General features: G+C 39.1%; 1 protein-coding gene across 3 annotated transcripts in view; it reads left to right on the top strand.

The window, feature by feature from the left end:
- Positions 1-19,883, top strand: part of REC114 (REC114 meiotic recombination protein) — a 119,606-nt gene that overhangs the window by 50,441 nt on the left and 49,282 nt on the right. For 2 of the 3 annotated variants that reach the window (XM_021940699.2, XM_021940698.2), the window contains exon 3: positions 13,608-13,673. The exons of the other annotated variant lie outside the window; for it this stretch is intronic. In XM_021940699.2, coding sequence (XP_021796391.2) covers positions 13,608-13,673 — 66 coding nt within the window. The remainder of the gene's footprint in view (positions 1-13,607; positions 13,674-19,883) is intronic. 3 annotated transcript variants of the gene reach the window in all.

Raw genomic sequence — 19,883 nt, 5'->3', positions numbered from 1 at the left:
GAAATAATTCGAGCCTCCAGGAAGTTGGTGTCCTTAGGGTTTGCTACGACTTTGTTCATCAGATGTTCTTGCTTGATATTTAGCTTCTCCTTTTGGTTGGTCATTTCCAAAGACAAGAATCTTTTCACTGTATCATTGCCCTTCTCAATTCCAGGGATGGTCTGGTGGTCTTTGAGCAGCATGGAAAGGGGTGGGTCATGGTCCTGTCTAGGCCAGACTGATTTCTGGATGGCATATCTGCTGCAGCCTGGAGGAGGAGACCGCAGGCCCCTTCAGTTGGAAGGAAGCCTGGCATTCCCTCAGCCTGGCAGCCCAGAGACTGGGGTCTGGGTCACTGCCTGGGTCCAAATAGAACTTGGCACTCTCTATGTGGCTCTTAGCACGGTGACTTCTGACCCCCACCAACTCCCCTGGGGCCTACGCCACAGCCTCCAGCCCCTTCACTGCAGGGCCTGGGTTACATAGGCCTCTTCAATTTTCTGATTGGGGTTTTGTTGTTGTTGTGCTGTGGAATTGAGTGTTGTTTTTTAAAGTAATTCCACTTTACACACACATGCGCACACATCCCCCACCTAGTGAATGTGGCTTTTAAAAACATTTTTGGCCAGATCTCATGTGATCTTCTCCACTCTTGTTTCTTCTTTCAGCTTGGATTAGGTGTAGGATAAACACTGTGAGCCCTTTTTAGGGTGGGGACTAGGAAGTGTGGCTTTTCTTAGAGCACAGAGCTCTGTGCCATGCTGTGCCCTCTCCCCAGTCACCCTTAAATATCAAGTTGCTCCTGCCACCTACTTCTTTGCTGCCTGCTCAGTCCTCCTTGGCTTCTTCTGTCCTGGAACTGGAGCTTCTGATTATTAGCAGGAGGTACACTTATCCTTCAGCGGGCTGCCATCTTTTCCTAGATCTCAAATTCGCTCTTTAAAAAAGTGGAATTCATAACTCCTTTGAGGATATTTCTCCAAATTTAAAAACACATTCTCTTACATATCATTGTAAACCTCTAAAGATCTACCTTTTGTCAGCATCTTCCTTCTCAATCCAGAAGTTGCAGAAGCCAAAGTTTCAAGCCAGGTTCAAAATATATCCAAATGGGAGAAGTTATTTCCCAAGACTTTAGCCTCTATTTCCAGCCATTCCTTTTTATCTCAGTTGGTTTAGTCCAGCATGAGTGTCTTTACCTAAATATAATTATGCCTGAAACACAGAATGGTTTTGAGACAATTTTAATTCTATTTGTCTGGCAAACATGGGTCATTCTAGAAATGATGGAGTTCATCAATTTTTGTTTTTAGTTTCCTTTTTATTTTTCACACCCAGCCCAAATGTTCTTCCAAAAGGAATTCTTTCTGTTTACCAGTGAAAATGCTATATTCCTATTTAAGTGAACTCTGAAACCTTTAAACCTTTAAACACTAATTTTAACCCAATTAGTTTTTTAAAATGTCCAAATCAGTCTTAACTACAGAATCTTCTAAAAGGAAAAATTTAGCATAAACTTTTACAGTCAAGTTATTCACCATTAAACTCTTTATTTAATGTTTATTTTGAGATGGAGTCTCGCTCTGTCTCCAGTGCAGTGGCGCAATCTCTGCTCACTGCAACCTTTGCCTCCCAGGTTCAAGCAATTCTCCTGCCTCAGCCTCCTGAGTAGCTGGGACTACAGGCGAGCGCCACTACACCCAGCTAATTTTTGTATTTTTAGTAGAGACGGGGTTTCACTGTTTTGGCCAGGATGGTCTTGATCTCTTCACCTCATGATCTGCCTGCTTCAGCCTCCCAAAGTTCTGGGATTACAGGTGTGAGCCCCCGAACCCAGCCAACTCTTTAAATCAGAATCTGTCTATTCTTCGGCCACTGATATGGTTTGCATCTGAGTCCTACCCAAACCTCATGTTCAATTGTAATCCCCAATGTTGTAGGTGGGGCCTAGTGGAAGATGACTGAATCATGGGGGTGGTATCTCATAAATGGTTTAGTACTAACCTCTTGGTACTGTCCTTGAGATATTGAGTGAATTCTCATGAGATCTGGTTATTTAAAGTGTGTGGCGCTTCCTTACCATCTTGCTCCTGCTCTTGCCATGTGATAATCTCCTGCTTTACCTCTTGCCATGATTGTAAGATCCCAGAGGCCTCCCCAGAAGCAGATGCTGGTGCTGTGCTTCCTGTACTGTCTGCGAACTGTGATCCAATTAAACCTCTTTTCTTTATAAGTTACCCAGTCTCAGATATTCTTTGTAGTAATGTAAGAATAGCCTAATACAGCCACTTTTTCAGGAAAGATGAGGGAAAACAAAGTTCTTCATAACTTTATCACCCCCTCCCATATTTAAAACAACTGTGATCAATTTAATTCCACTTTTGCGCATTTCGTTATTTCTCTTATAAAGACAGTTGGGTTAGCAAGAGTTAAAGCATTTTACTGCTGTACATTTATACTGTCCCACATCTAAATAAACTTCAGCTCTTATGCAATACTTGCTTGCAAAGTTGCTGATTACTCAACTGAGAGGAATATGAGGTGATCTTCCACCATACCTTTCTTATCTTCCTGGCTTTTCAGCTCCCTTTGGGAATCTGTGATGTGAAAAACCGGGGAATAATGGCTCAAGCTACCTTACCTTTCCCTCTTTTACCCGTTGGGCTCAATTTGTCAGCAGGGGGTTCTTAGTCCATTTGTACTGCTATAACAAAATACCACAGACTGGGTATTTTATAAGCAATGGAAATTTATATCTTACAGTTTTAGAAGCTGGGAAGTCCAAGGTGGCAGCAGGATTCGTGTCTGAGATGTCTCCACTTCCAAATGGTGCCCTGTTGCTGCATCCTCCATAGGGGAGGACTGCAGTATCCTTACATACAGAAGAACATAAGAGAGGTACTCTATTCCGGCTGGGCGTGGTGGCTCACACTTGTAATCCCAGCACTTTGGGAGGCTGAGGTGGGCGGATCACCTGCGGTCGGGAGTTCGTGACCAGCCTGACTAACATGGAGAAACCCCATCTCTACTAAAAATACAAAATTAGCCAGGTATGGTGGCACATGCCTGTAATCCCAGCTACTCGGGAGGCCGAGGCAGTAGAATGGCGTGAATCCAGGAGACGGAGCTTGCAATGAGCCGAGATCGTGCCACTGCACTCCAGCCTGGGTGACAGAGCAAGACTGTCTCAAAAAAAAAAAAAAAAAAGTCTTTGAAGTCCAGAGTCTCATCTCTAAATCAGATGTGGGTGAGACTCAGGGTAAGATTCATCGTAAGGTAAATTTCTCTTCAGCTGTGAGCCTGTGATATCAAATAGGTTATATCCTTCCAAAGTACAATGGTGAGATGGGCATAGGATAGACATTCCCATTTCAAAAGAGAAGAAATGGTCAGGAAGAAAGGGATAACAGGTCCCAAGTAAATCTAAAACCTAATAAAGTAAACATTAAGTGTTGAGAGTAATCTTCTTTGACTTCATGTCCTACTTTTGTACACTCAAGGGTGGAGCTGGGCTCCAAGGCCCTGGAAGGCCCTGCCCCTGTTGGAACTTCGTGAGCATGGCCCACACTGCAGTTCTCATGGGTTGGAGTTGAGTACCTGCTGCTCTTCCAGGCTGAGATCACACTCTGGTGGCTCTACAGTTGTGAGATCTCAGGAGTGGCCCTGCTGCATGGCCTCACTAGACATTGCCCTAGCAGGAAGTCCTTGCAGTAGCACTGTGTCCATGGCTCCACTAGGCATTGCCCTGGTAGGGGCTATCTACAGTGGCCCCACCATGTGGCATTTTTTTTACCTGGGCCCTAAGGCTCTCTGAGGCATCCTTTGAGATCTAAGTGAAGGTAGCCGTGCCTCCACAGCTTGTGCACCCTACACAACTGCAGAATTAGCACCATGTGGATGCTATCAAGATTTATGTCTTGTGCCCTCTGGAGTGGTGGAGAGCTGAACTTGGGCCCACCTTAGGCACAGCTGGGGTGGCCAAGGAACACTGTACCAGAATTCTGGGAGCAGAGACTTGAGGCAGCCTGGAGCAGTGAGCCCCAAGGTCAACGGGCACCCTGGGTCCCTCCCTTAAAACTGTTCTGCCCCCAAGGCTCTGGCATTGTGGACCTGTAATGGGTGTGGTAGCCTCAAAGGTCTTTGAAATACTTTTTGGGGTTATTTTCCCATTGTCTTAATGAATTGTATCTGGCTTTCTTCCATCCATACTATTCTTTTTATCAGATAGTTGCTTGGCCATACCTTTAGGGTTTTCTTCCAAACACTCTTTTATATTCTTTACATGGCCAGGCTGAGGATTTTCCAAATCTTTATGTTCTGCTTCCATTTGACTATAAATTCCATCTTTAATTCATATCTCTCTTCTTGCAATTTATTATAAGCAGTTAAGAAAGTCCATACAGCACCTAGAGTATTTTGCTTAGAGATTTATTCTACTAAATATTCTATTTCATTGCTCTTAAATTCTGCCTTCCTCAAAGCAGTGGGACACGAACACAATTCAACCAAGTTCTTGGCCTTTGTATGACAAGAATGGCCTTGCCTCCAGTTTCTAATCAGATATTACTTATTTTTGTATAAGACCTTATCCAAATGGTCTTTACTGTCCATATTTCTACCAACATTCTATTCACTACCTCTTAGATGATTTCTAGGACTGACGCTTTCTTTACAGCCATCCTCTTCTAAGCCCTCCCCGAATCATCTTTAATGCTGTGTTCACAGCAATATGGGCCTTTTCCAGCATTCACTTCAAAACTATCCCAGCCTGTACCCATTATCCAGTTTCAAAGCCACTTCCCCATTTTCAGTTGTTATAGTAACACACCTTTCTTGGTACCAATTTCTGTCTTAGTCCATTTGTGCAGCTATAACAAAATGTCACAGACTAGGTAATTTATAAACAATAGAAATATATTTCTTACAGTTCTGGAGGCTGGAAAATCCAGATCAAGGCACCAGCAGGATTGGTGTCTGGTGAGGGCCGCTCTCTGCTTTTGAGATGGCACCTTGTTGCTACATCCTCCACAGGGGAGGAAGACTAAGTCTTCACATGGTGGAAGAGCAGAAGAGACAGAACCCATTTTCTGAAGGCCCCCCCCACTTTTTTTTTTTTTTTTTTTTTTGAGACAGAAACAGAGTCTCACTCTTGCCCAGGCTGGAGTGCAGTGCTGCGATGTCAGCTCACTGCAACCTCTGCCTCCTGGGTTTAAGCAATTATCCTGCCTCAGCCTCCTGAGTAGCTGGGACTACAGGCAGGTGCAACCACGCCCAGATAATTTTTTTGTATTTTTGTAGAGATGGGGTTTCACTGTGTTAGCCAGAATGGTCTCGATCTCCTGACCTCGTGATCCTCCCACCTCGGCCTCCCAAAGTGCTGGGATTACAGGAGTGAGCCACTATGCCCGGCCAATTTTTGTATTTTTTTAGTAGAGATGGGGTTTCACCATGTTGGCCAGGCTGGTCTTGAACTCTTGACCTCAAGTGATCCACCCACCTCGGCTTCCCAAAGTGTTGGGATTACAGGCGTGAGCCACTGCGCCCGGCACCTGGAGCCCTTTCCTAAGGGTCCTACTCCCATTCATGAGAGTTCTGCCCTCATGACTTATTACCTCTTAAAGGCCCACGTCTTAATTCTATTATATTATTATTAACTTATTATGTAAAGGCCCACCTCTTAATTCTATTATATTGTTATTAACTTACTATGTAAGTTTCAACATTTGAATGTAGGGGAACACATTCAAACCATAGTGGGAGAAGAGTCTGTGCACTCTTACGTGGCTACTCCAGAAAAAAACTCACTCAACTCTCTAATCACCCAGCCTTCCTCAGGCAGCAATTCCCTTATTTGCCTTCCCAGCACTCCTTCCAAACTCTAACAACAGTGGTGGTTTGTCTGTGCCAATCTCATGTCTGATGCCAACTGTAGCATTCCGGGTAGTGGAAGGAGTGAGTACACTCAAGCACAGTAGAGTTCCTTGCTTAATTGTAAATGAAGTGAGGTGACCACCCATGACTAGAATAGGTACAGTGAATCTCAGGATAGCTTTTGCTAACCCCATTTTCTGATGACACTTTTTGACAGGCTGTAGCCCTTATATACTTGGGACCTAGGTCACCATTCCAAAAGAATTTCACTAATAGCTTCTGATTGAGAGAATGTTTACAAGCTTTGGATTTACATCTGCATTTTTTTCAAAGATAGAAAGTTGTCAGTGCTCAGATGTCCGTGAAATTATTCTTTTGCCAAGTTTTTCAGCATTCTGGAAATCCACAGTGCTCTTCACTTTTTCTGTTGGGATACTGAGGTTTTGTTACTGTATTATTGGCATTATCTCTATAGAATAAGAATATTACATCTTTGAATATATGTTGAAATAGTTTTGCTTGGTTTGTCATTGACTATTCTTAAAACGAGTTTTATTAGAGTATAATTTATATATAATAATAAAGGGGCTGGGCGCAGTGGCCCATGCCTGTAATCCCAGCACTTTGGGAGACTGAGACAGGAGGGGGTCTCTTGAGCCCAGAAGTTCAAGACCAGACCTGGCAACATAGCAGGACCCTATCTCTACAAAAAAATTAGCCAGACATGGTGGAATACACCTGTAGTCCCAGCTATTCAGGAGACCGAGTTCAGAGGATTGCTTGGGAGATGGAGGCTGCAGCAAGCCCCAATCGCACCACTGTATTCCAGTCTGAGCAACAGAGCAAGACCTTGTCTCAAAAAAAAAAAAAAAGTATATATATAATATACTAATTGAGTTCATTGAATTTTGATAAATGTATTCAGCTATATAAACCATCACAATCATGATATGAACATTTCTTTCATTCCTTCACCCCCACCAAAAAATAATTCCTTCATACTCACCCACCTTCATCCCCAGACAACTACTTTCTGTCTGCTTTCTGGCACAACAGATGAGTTTTGCTTTTGCTGGAAATTGATTAAATGCAATTATTATAATATGTGCTCTTTTTGGGTCTAGCTTCTTTAATTCGGCATGACGTTTTTGAGCCTTGTCCACATTGTTATGTGTACATTGTACATCTTCTTTTTTTGTTGATTTGTATTTCATTTTATGGATGTACCACAATTTGCTCATCTATTAACCTGTTGGATATTTGGGCTGTTTCCAGTTTGGGGAAATTATGAGTAGAGCTGTTATGAACATTTATATAAGTCTTTGTGTATTATCTTAATTTCTTTTGGGTAATACCTTATAATAGAATTATTGGGTTGCCCAGTAAGTGTCCTTATAAGAAAGAAGTAACTTCGTAAGAAACTTCTGTACAGTTTTTCAAAGTGATTGTATTGGCCAGATGTGATGGCTCATGCCTGTAATCCTAGCACTTTGGGAGGCTGAGGCAGGTGGATCACATGAAGTCAGGAGTTTGAGACCAGCCTGACCAACATGGTGAAACCTTGCCTCTACAAAAAAATATAAAAATTAGCCAGGTATGGTGGCACATGCCTGTAAGCCCAGCTACTCGGGAGGCTGAGGCAGGAGAATCGCTTGAACCTGGGAGGCGGAGGTTGCAGTGAGCTGAGATCACGCCACTACACTCCAGCCTGGGCTACAGAATGAAACTCTGTCTCAAGAGAAAAAAACAAAAACAAAAAACAGCGATTGTACCATTTTGCTTTTCCACCAGCTTTGTTTGACCGTTCAAGTTGCTCTATAATCTTGCTAACAGTGGTACTGTCAGTCTTTATAATTTAAGTTATTCGTGTGTCTGTGTAGTGGCATGTCATTGTCATTTAGTTCTCATTTTCTGAATGAATAGTGAAGCACATTTTTTATGTGCCTATTGGCCACGTTAAGAAACAGAACATTTTCAGTATCCCAGAAACCTTTCTCATATTCCCTTCCAGTGACTACTAAACACCCCTCTCCCCAAAGACTAACCACCATCTGACTTCTATAGTTTCCCTGTTTATGTGCTTTATATAAAATGAGTAATACAGGACTCTTCTGTCAGCCTTCTTTTTTTTCGCTCATCGTTATATTTATGGGACTTGTCCAAAATGAGATTGTTTATTCTCATTTTGTGAATATATAACAGTCTGTCCATTGATGGGTATTTGACCAATCTGAGGTTCTTAGCTACACAAATAGTGCTTCTGTGAACACTCTTGTATATCTTTTGGTGGACACTTGTATGTGTTTTTGTTGGGCATATAAGTAGGAGCGGAATTAATGAGTTATAGGGCAGCGCTTCTCAAACATTAACGTGCATATGAATTATCTGGGCTATTAAAATGTTGATTGTGAATCACCAGGTTTGGGGTATAGTCTGAAATTTTGCATTTCTAGTAAACTCTTGATGATGCCAACTATACTGATCCATACTGACTCACACTTTGAGGGACAAAATCGTAGAGTATGCTTTGGTAGATATTGCTGGAGTTTTCCAGATTTTTTTCTGCTCAATTTATACTCTTACAAATAATGCATGAGAGTTCTCCACATTCTTGGCTATACATTCCTGATATTTTCTTTTTAGCCATTTTGGTAGGTTTTCATTTATATTTTCATAATTAATAGTGAGTTTGGACACTTTTCCTTATGTTTGTTGGCCAGCTGGATATCCTCTTTTGTGAAGCGTCTGTTGCAATCTTCTGCACAATTTTCTGTTGTTTTCTTTATGTAGTTTTTGTTTCTGCCATTATATTTTTTTTACTCTTCTTAATTTTTTTTTTTTTTTTTTTTTTTTTTTTTTTTGAGACAGGGTCTCACTCTGACACTCTGGCTGGAGTGCAGTGGTGTGATCGCAGCCTTGAATTCCAAGGCTCAAGAAATCCTCCAGCCTCAGCCTCCCAAGTAGCTGGGACTATAGGCACATATGTCACCACACCCAGCTAATATTTCTTATTTTTAGTAGACATGAGATCTCACCATATTGCCCAGGCTGCTACTTATTCTTTTAGTTCTTCGAGCTCCTTGTTTATTTGTTCTTTACTCTTAGCGAAACCTCAGACTGTTGCTTATTATCTGATCTTTACTCTCTTATTTCAAAGAATCTGCATTTTTCTGAATTTATTTAGTTTTTTATGGTGCAAATTTAATTAAAATTTACTTCTATTTCCAGTTTTGTTTATTTTCAAAACTATGCCCTTTTCTGTATCTTGAGGGTTATGTTTTTCCCTTCCATTTTGTTGCAGAATGTTTTCATAGATCTGTATTATTTTTTCTTTTTTTTTCTTCTCCTTCTCTTTTTATTTTATTCATCCTCCTGCATGGAGATGTCTCATATGTAGAGGCCTGAGAGTGGATTCATCCGCAGTAACCTCACTGTCCTTAGAAACTAATAGTTTCCTTTCAAATATTGCATAAGAGACCTGGCTAATATAAGTTTACATTTCTGTTCATTGATCCAGAATCCTGAGAGGAGTGAACTTAGAGCCTGTCCTAGCAAAGAAGTTATCCTTAATTTCTTCTGTAAGGAATCAGTTTTTTGCTAGCCACAATGCCAGTTGAATACTGTAGTTATTCATCCACCCTTCTGGCATATCTGCCTATTATTTCTCACACAAATTTTTTATTTCTCCAATTATTATCTGGTATGCTGCAGTACACATTCTAGGGCACAGTTATTTCAGATGATCTTGATTAGAAGTGGTAAAACAGATTCCAGATGAGGGGTTTCTTATTTTTTCTATGACTCCCCTATTCAGTAGCTCTTGCCCCTCTTGGTAATGGTGTTTCTGCGAGTATCTTCTCCTCTTTCTCTCTGAGTCACAGAACTCCTTTCTCAGGAAGGCGCATCAGCAGTTGGCTCTTGGCATCTTTCTTCCATCACGATACCATGTCTTGCATAAATTCTTCAACAATTTTGTCATATGAATGGCATTTATTCCTAGTTTCTAGTATTGATATAGTTCTCTACTATTTTATATTTGTTTTGGCATTTTTGTTTTGATAAGATGAAGGTATGAGTTAAAAGTTCAAGATACACCCGGGAGGCAGAGGTTGCAGTGAGCCGAGATCTCGCTACTGCACTCCAGCCTGGTGACAGAGTGAGACTCCGTCTCAAAAAAAAAAAAAAAAAAAAAAAAAAATTCAAGATATTTGAAGCGGAGGGGATCACCTGAGGTCAGGAGTTTGAGGCCAGCCTGGCCAACACAGTGAAAACCTGTCTCTACTAATAATACAAAAATTAGCCAGGTGTGGTGGCATGCACCTGTAGTCCCAGCTATTTGGGAGGCTGAGGCAGAAGAATCATTTGAACCTGGGAGATGGAGGTTGCAGTGAGCCCAGATCATGCCACTTCCCTCCAGCCTGGGTGACAGAGTAAGACCCTGTCTCAAAAAAAAAAAAAAAAAAAAAAAAAAAAAGTTCAAGATATTTTCTTACCTCGAAATCTAAAACCCTTTAGATTATTTTTCTTTTTTCTTCTCTCTTTTTCTAAAATGCTTTAAGTATTAAAAAGAAATGTACCTGTTCCTCACCATGGGATAACAAACAGTTATGCAACTTTCTGTGAGGTTTGGTTGTTCATGGTATCTCAGATGACGTTATATTTTTGCAATTGGTTGATATGCTATAAGTGGGCCAGAATATCCAAGTATACATCAAGAACATTTATGTAGATGTAAATAATTCACTTTCTGTAGTGGATCAGACAGATGAGGTACTCTAATTGGGTAGCTAAAATGGAGATCTTTGACCTAAGCCTTGTTATACTGTTTCATGAGAAGTTAGCGTATGTCTCTAGCTTCACTGATACAGTAATAGCTCTGATAGGGACCCGAAGGGCTTATCTAGCCTGCTTTGCTTTTAAAACTGCAATTACACTTTTGTTTTGTTGCATTTATATTGTGACTTTTATATGAATTTCTTATCTCTCTTTCATTAGGGACTAATTCTTGACAATTTTTAAAAGAGCTTCTGCTTTGTATTTAGTATGAAAATCTTAAGCATGTGAACCCAGTAATACCATTTTATTTATTCTCTTCATCTTTTCTCCTGTCTCTAAAGCGAGTCATAACTTTGGAATAATCTTTTGAAAGGGTACTAACTACTCACAAAAAGTAATTTTGACACTTTAAACCTAACTGCCTTTCCCACCCTTCTTTTTTCATTTCCTAACATATTGGAGTCAAAGACATTTGCCAGATTGTGTAGACTGTCTTTATTTTTAGAGCTCTTGTTTACTTTACTAGATTTGTAGTTTGGAAAAAAAAAAGTACCTCTTTGGGGCCAAGTTCTGGTTGGTTCCTATTGGGTATGTTGAAAGTTTGCACCAATATATAGCTTATTAGTTATCTCTGATATATTCTATCCTCAATGTCATAACCCAAAACAAAACATAAATACCACAGTCTTAAAATATTTTGCACTGCTAGTCTTAAAAAAAAAAAAAAAAAAAAAATCAAGGAAACATTTTTTTTCTGCAACAAAATAAGTCTTGATTTAATTTATATTCCTATTTATCATCTTATCAAATTACAGGCATGAGAAGCTTACTTATAGTACCTGGCCAGACCTCTAGATTCCTTTTTTTATTAAGAGGCTATAGAATTTAGGGTCTTTTCAAAAACGCATCTTTGGTATAAGATTTTTTTCTCACAGTATTCAATTAAGTGTACTAGGTTCAATTGGATTAGCTTTACTTGGATTCCTTTAAAATAGTAAATGTTTTTATTGTTGAAGAAAAATTGTTATTTTTTTCTATCACTAATCATTAATGAAAGGGAAATGAGCACATTTTCTTTGACTATTACTACTTAAACTCTTCTTAAATCTTTAAATTAATTTAATATTTGGGAATGTTTAATCCTTCAGTGGACCTTACTGTGCAGATAAAATTTACACACTTGAAACAAAGAAAATGCAGTTCCAAAAGATGTGATTAGATTATAAACTCTAGCAGCATAATCTTTTTTTTATTTAAACTTTTTATTTAGAAATAGTTTCAGACTTATAAAAAAGTTGGCCAGGCACGGTGGCTCATGCCTGTAATCCCAGCACTTTGGGAGGCCAAAGCAGGCAGATCACAAGGTCAAGAGATCGAGACCATCCTGGCCAACATGGTGAAACCCCGTCTCCACTAAAAATAAAAAAATTAGTTGGGTGTGGTGGTGAACACCTGTGGTCCCAGCTATTCGGGAGACTGAGGCAGGAGAAATGCTTGAACCCGGGAGGCAGATGTTGCAGTGAGCTGAGATCGTGCCACTGCACTTCAGCCAGGTGACAGAGCGAGACTCCATCTCAAAAAAAAAAAAGTTGCAAAAGTAGGCCGAGCATGTAATCCCAGCACTTTGGGAGGCCAAGGTGGGCATATTACTTGAGGTCTGGAGACCACCCTGGACAAGATGGCAAAAACGCGTTTCTATAAAAAATACAAAAATTAGCAAGACGTGGTAGTGGGCACCTATAATCCCAGCTACTTGGGAGGCTGAGGCAGAAGAATCATTTGAATCTGGGAGGTGGAGGTTGCAGTGAGCTGAAGATCATGCCACTGCGCTCCATCCTGGATGACACAGTGAGACTCCATCCAAAAAAAAATTGCAAACGTAGTATAAGGAAGGTTTTTATAGCATTCACCTAGCTTTCCCAAATGTTAACATTTAGCATAGAATGGTAATCCAAACCAGGAAGTTAACACTAACACAATACTATTAACTGATCTACAGACCTTATTCAAAATTTGAAGTTGTCACACTGTGTTTTTTTGCTGGTTCAGGATCTAACCTAGGATTCCACGTTGCATTTAGTTTTTATGTCTTCTTGGGATCCTCCAATCTGCGATAGCTCCTCAGTCATTATTGTTTTTATAACTTTGACACTTTTGAAGAGTACTAGCCAGTTATCTTGTAAAGTGTCTCTGAAAGACAGAAGAGATGTTCAGTTCGTTATCTCAGGAGTTACATGATATTGATATATCTTGTTACTAGTAATGTTAACCTTGATCACTTGGTTAAGGTGTGCCAGTTTTCTCCATTGTAGTTACTCCTTTTCCCTTTGTAATTAACAACTATGTTGCGGGGAGATATTTTAAAGTATGAAAATACCTTCTTTTTCACAATACTCTTGCCCACTAATTTTAGCATCAGTTAGTGATTCTTGCCTGCAATAGTTACTGCTCTGGTGTTTGCCAGATGGCAGTTTCCTATTTCTATGATTCCTTCTGCATGTACTAACTGAAATTTTACTGTAGTAAAGGGCTGTCCCTTTTCCCTTATTGATTTATATATTTATTTGATTCTATCAGTATGGACTCATAGATACTTCGTTCTGTGGGTTATCCATCACTATCAGTATCTATCACTATCACTAATCTCCCACTGATCACTTTTCTTTAGTCTCTTATTTAGTCTCTAGCACCATGTTATCAGTTAGAATATCAGGGTTCTTACTCTAACTTCCTACGTGCCGTGAAATTCACCTTTAGGCAAAATATTAAACTATTGTCACCCTCAGTGCCCTCTCTCATAAAATGGGAATAATATCTGCTTGCGGTATGTAAATAGATTTGTAAACTATAGAATGTAATACATACAGTAATATTGTCATTCTTTTGTTGCTAAATGCCACAATGGTATTCAGAGAACAGGGGCTCTTTTCAGGGGCTGACTTAAGAATTAATTCTTTTAGACTGTCCACTTATTTTTGTAGGGAGGCCCAAGAATGAAGGTGGAGAGGAACAGTTGTATGGAGATGAAAGGCAGAAGGAAGCCAAAAGTAAGTCACAGAAACACAGAACAGCATATATTTTCACTTTCTGCTGTGTGCAGTAAATACTTACTGAATTCCCTAGAATATCATGGAATAGTAATCTATTTCTTTGACGATTAGTTTTGAAAACTCCCTTGTTTCACATAACAAAATATTTTTAAATTAAATGTGGCATATAAAAACAACATTAACTTAATTTTTCCTGTACCTTAAGCTATTGTTTGATTTGGAAATATTACCTCTGGTGTACTTTAAGAATGTGTGAAGCACACAAAACCATAAGGTGTTATGAATGTTATTACTCTTGTTTTATTCCCGAGTTTGCTTTGTGAGTCTTTGCAGATACCTATGACAATACTGTGTACAGAAGTCCTTGATGTGACTTTTTCTCATTTTTCTGAATCAATACGTATATCCACTGCCCGAGATCATTTGTTTCTCCATCCTCTTTGCTGTAGGTATTTGGATAATCTGTTGAATACTAAATTTGTGATTTAAGGTAGGGGTGTGTGTGTGTGTGTGTGTGTGTGTGTGTGTGTGTGTGTATGTGTGTGTTTCCTTTTTCATGTTTTATTTTGTCTTTGGGGATGAGAGTTTTATTTCTTCCTGTCACAACAATTGGGCAAAAAATAGTAGACTAAACTGCTAAGTAGGTCAACCTGCCTGAGCACCATGAGGTGGCAAATTCTAATAAGATTTCCTGACTTCAGCAGTTATCAGTGATGGGAACAGGGAGTAGAAATAGCAGTATTTGAACTTCAACTATCCAGGGAAGAATAAATGAGTTTCTGCTTTGTTCAACATTTGTAACTAAAGAAGGATTTTACACCACCATGTCTTTTTCTATTTTGTTTTAATGAATATGGCCAAATAAAGGCATGAAACCAGAATTAAAGAATAAGATCACAGCAAATTATTATATTAATGGATTTAGGCTATTTAGTAGGCACCTTCTGTGTTCTCTAGTACAGTAAAAGATTAGAAATAGCCTTGCCTTCTTGTTGTATATGTGTATAAAAGTGAACATTAGGTGTTGAAGCTATTAAGGGATGCTATTTTGTGTCAGTTATTTTGGAGATGGATGTTTTGTAAATCCTCTTAGATATTAAAATCAACAAATGCTATGAATGAACTTCAGACTTGTGGCTTTAGCTTAGCTTTTGGTCATAGGTTGGAATTTCATCGTTGTTGTTGGTCTTCGGCTACTGACTTGTTTGCAGAATGGTGCTCAGCTAAACTCTTCCCCATGTCATTGGTCTACCAAGTATCTTAAAACTCTCAAGATAACAATTGCAAGCACATTGGGCACTGTCAAGAAACACCTCTTAAGGCATTAATACTTCTGAATGAATTACTCCGATTCCTTTAGGTTGGTGCAAAAGTAATTGCGATTTTGCCAGCAGAAAGTGCAATTACTTTTGCACCAATCTCATAATTGATCTGAAACCAGTTATGAAGAGGCAAGTATTATGGGAAAATATTTTTAATTGCTGCAAGGTCACACGGCGAATATTTTACATAGCAAAATTAAGTACTTACTCACCAGAATCCAGTTTGATCATTTGCTGTCTAATTAGCCTTTTGTGCTAAATCTTTCAGTTTGGTTGACAGACATCAACAGGGTAGTTTTTGACAAATCATATTAAAACCAAGTAGTTTTAACACTTGAGTTCCCTACATCTTTATTACCATTACCTCAGTTTAGTCCTCATTATTTCTTGTCAGGGTTACTTCTGTAATCTCCCACTGATCACTTTCTTTAGTCTCTTATTAAGTCTATACTAATATCTGAATAATCATTTAAAAATACAAGTCTGGTCAGATAATTTTCTTGCTTCCAGTTTCTTCAAAGCTCCCAATTGCCTTAGAATAAAACCAGGCTTTCTTAGCATGGAATTCAGGGATCTTAGTGATGTAGTCCTGGCCTGACTTTTCAGTCCTGATTCCTTACAACTTCCCCAAATGACTTGTGGGTCCTTGAAAACTCTGTAGTTTTGCTTCTCACCCTTGCTTGTAATGTTTCTCTGCCTGGCATGTTATTGTCTTATTGACTAGCTCCTATCTATGCTTTAAGACACAATTTAAATTTTAGATACTTTTAATTATGGATATTGTCCAAACATACACAGAAATAGAATAATATAATAAACCCCATGCATCCATCACCCAACTTTAGAGTATCAACATTTAGCAGATTTTTCAACTATGATTTTTTTTTTCCAACTCAGTCTTCACTGGAGTCCTCCATGACCTCTCTAAGCAAAGTGAGCCACTCTTTTCCTGTGTTCTCTTTAGCACCTTGACCATCCTGCTATTAGAATGCCTGCAAGTATAATTCCTCATTTACCTGTCTCTCCCTCTACAATGTGAATCCTTAAGGGTAGGTACCAAGCTATTTTCACCTGTTCTCTATGCCTAACGTATATGCCAACACATAATAGGTGTTTAATATATATGAATGAAAGTAATAAACCAACCTCTTATCTTCTTCATCCGCACTTGCTATCACCCTTTCCTTCCTTCACAGAAATAGAAAAAAACAAAAACAAAACAAAACAAAAAAAGCAACTTTTTTCCCCAAAGAAACCAGATACGAAAGAGTGTGTATGTATGCACGTGTGCATTTATTTTTACTTTTTCAAGAAAGGCAAAACTAGTCTATGATGATAGAAGTCAGGATAGTGGTACCTTTGGCAGCAGGTGAGGTGGAGGTATTGTTGACTGGGGAGAGATCATGCATGGAGGAGCCTTCTAGGTTCTAGAAATGTTCTATCTTGATCTGGATGATGGTTAAATATATGTGTGTATAAAAATGTATCAAGTGGTAAAGTTAAGATGTGTGTATAGGCTGGGCACGGTGGCTCACGCCTGTAATCCCAGCACTTTGAGAGGCCGAGGCGGGCATATCACGAGGTCAGGAAATCGAGACCATCCTGGCTAATGCGGTGAAACCCCGTCTCTACTAAAAATACAAAATATTAGCCGGGCGTAGTGGTGGGCGCCTGTAGTCCCAGCTACTCCGGAGGCTGAGGCAGGAGAATGACGTGAACCCAGGAGGCGGAGCTTGCAGTGAGCCGAGATTGCACCACTGCACTCCAGCCTGGGCGACAGAGCAAGACTCCGTCTCAAAAAAAAAAAAAAAGATGTGTGTATAATACTTTGCTGTATATAAGTTACAACTCATTTTTTAAAAGTCTGTTTGCTTTTTAAAACCTGTTCTCTTCAATTATTTTATTTTATTTTATTTTCTACTGCTGGTAACATCATTTTCTTGATTACCCAAATCGAAAAACTGGGAGTTTTTCCAGACTTCTCCCACTCCCTCCTGTGGACTCTGATGAATCCATTTTATAAATAGCATTTGATCTTTCCCTTCTTATTCATCCTTAGAACCTCTGCCCCCAGGATACGGACCAGCCTGTGATGGGCCCACTTTGTGTCAGGTGTCCCCATGGTCTTATGTGTTGAGGGAGGAGTCATCTGGCTTACTACCCACTTAAGAGGAGTTGTGAGTGGGACATGGCTCAAAGGCCTTGTTTGGGAAGGCAGTGATTCACATCACTAACATACAGTAGGTGAGAATTTAAGGCATATCCATTAAGCCATTTTTAGTAACTAGATAAGTGTATCCATGTAAATGAGGTTATGATATTTTAAGTAAAATAACACAATTTTTGCTAACTGTATATTTTATTGCAGCACATCTGTGAAGGTGTGCCATTCAATCTCATTGGATAAATGTTAACTGAAGTTTAAAAGAAACAAATTTTTATGACATGTAGTGTGGAAATGTGTAGTACAGTTTAAGGCAAGATGCATTTTACCTAAGTATCCCTTGTGATTCTTCTTCTATTGAAGGAAAGGTGGTAAAAATAAAAAGTCATAGGAGGGTTCCAAATGGTGATAAGAGTTTATCCTGTGAGCCTTTTCCAATTTTATCAGCAGCAACATTATTATTATTATTTTAGGCAGGGTCTTGCTCTGTTTCCCAGGCTGGAGTGCAGTGGCGCCATCTCAGCTCACTGCAGCCTCCGCCTCCCGGGTTCAAGAGATTCTCATGTCTCAGCCTCCAAAGTAGCTGGAATGACAGGTATGTGCCACCATGCCCAGCTAATTTTTGTATTTTTAGTAGAGCTGGGGTTTCGCCATGTTGGCCAGGCTGCTCTCCATCTCCTGACCTCAATTGATCCACCCACCTCAGCCTCCCAAAGTGCTGGGATTGCAGGTGTGAGCCACCATGCCTGGCCACCAGTTCTATTATTAAAGAAGGACAGAATTGACTCACTTTTAAGCAAGCTGATTTTATGTTTGATTCTTCAGAATAAATGTTTCATCAAATAGAGAACAGATACAAAGATGCAACGATCAGAACAGTGAATACTCAAATGTATGCAGTTCCTGAGTAGAGTTTATTTTCTTATGAAATGACATTAAGATCATACTCTTCTGAAAATAAACTCAGGATTTAAGAGAGTTCCATTGTGGAAAATGCAACGCAAAGAGTTATGAGCTAGGCACAGTGGCTCTCGCCTGTGATCCCAGCACTTTGGGAGGCCAAGGCTGGAAGATAGCTTGAGTCCAGGAGTTGGAGACTGCAGTGAGCTATGACTACACCACTGCACTCCAGCCTGGGCAACAGAGCAAGACCTTGTCTCTTAAAAAAAAAAAAAAGAAAAAATGACATAGTGCTGGTAATTTTAGATACAGAAGGTAACATTTGTATACTTTGTATTATTCATATCATTGTTAAAGAACACATCTTACAGAAAAAATGAAAATATAAAAGCTGAGGATTAAATTTCCATGGTAATATCGCCTTATGACGCTACAGTTGATCCTTCAGCAATGCAGGAGTTAGGGGCACCAACCCCTTGTGCAGCTGAAAATTCAAGTATAAGTTTTGACTCACCTGAAATGTATCCAATAGCCTACTGTTGACTGCCTTACCAGTAAAATAATTTTTAACACATTTTCTGTATGTATTATATAATATATTCTTATGATAAATTAAGATAGAGAAAATAATAAGAATCATAAGGAAGAGAAAATATATTTACTATTTATTAAGTGGAAGTGGATCATCATAAAGATCTTCATTATCATCATCATGTTGAATAGGCTGAGGAGGAGGAGTAAGAGGAGGGGTTGGTTTTGCTGTCTCATGGGTGGCGGAGGCAAAAGAAAATCTGCCTATACATGGACCTGCACAGTTCAAACCTGTGTTGTTGAAGGGTCACATGTAACTAGTTTTAGATTCCATTTAAGTAAGTTTTAGTACTAAAATTGTTCACAGCATAAATATTTGAAAATTTTATGTTGATTTTGTGGAAGCTGGCACATTCTTTAGAATCCTGTTACCTCCAAAACTTATTTGTAGACTATTATTTGCATAAAGGACAATATTTTTCTATGCATGCTTCAATTATTACTGAATTGATTGCATTGATTAGTGAAACACAGATTAAAACCCCAATGAGATACCACTCACTACGTATCTATTAGAATGGCCAAAATTAAGCAAACTATAATACAACTGTTTGCAAGGATGCAGAATAAATGGAGCTGTCATGCTTTGCTGTTGGAAATGCAAAAGGATACAGCCACTTGGCAAAAAAATTAGCAATTTTTTGTAAAGTTAAATAGGTACTTACTATATGACCCAGCAATAAAGGCCCTTAGGTATTTATTCAAGAGAAATAAGTTACTTTCACACAAACACTGGCTCACAAATGCTTACAGCAGTTTTATTCATTATCACCCCAAACTGGAAACAATCCAGTTCATACATTCCCCAGTGTTTCAACTGAGTTGTGGCGCATAACTCATAGAACTGTATACTAAAAAGAGTGAGTTTTACTGTGTGTTTATTCCTCAGTTTTTATTGAGGTAACTTATACTTCAACAAATCTGACAAATTTTTTCCCCATCTTTTAAGGATGTAACTAAAATATTTACAGAAAAAAAAAGCTACAGTACCTGGGATTTGCTTCAAAATTGTCTGGCAGTAAAGGTAGGGATAAAATAAGATTGATTATGAATAAATGGTAGTTACATTATGGGGTGCGGACATGGATGTTCATTTTTTCTCTATACTTTCATACATGCTTGAAATAAGCAACATTAAAACAAATTATAGGTTATCTGGCAGATGTGAAATGGGATCTCATGTTTCAAAATTTTATTTTCCTGATTATAATGAGTTTTAGCATCTTTTCA

Source organism: Papio anubis, chromosome 7, assembly GCF_008728515.1.
Source record: "Papio anubis isolate 15944 chromosome 7, Panubis1.0, whole genome shotgun sequence".
Lineage (NCBI taxonomy): Eukaryota > Metazoa > Chordata > Mammalia > Primates > Cercopithecidae > Papio > Papio anubis.
The sequence above is the reverse complement of the archived record's forward strand: the minus strand, read 5'-3'. Positions and strand labels throughout refer to the sequence as shown.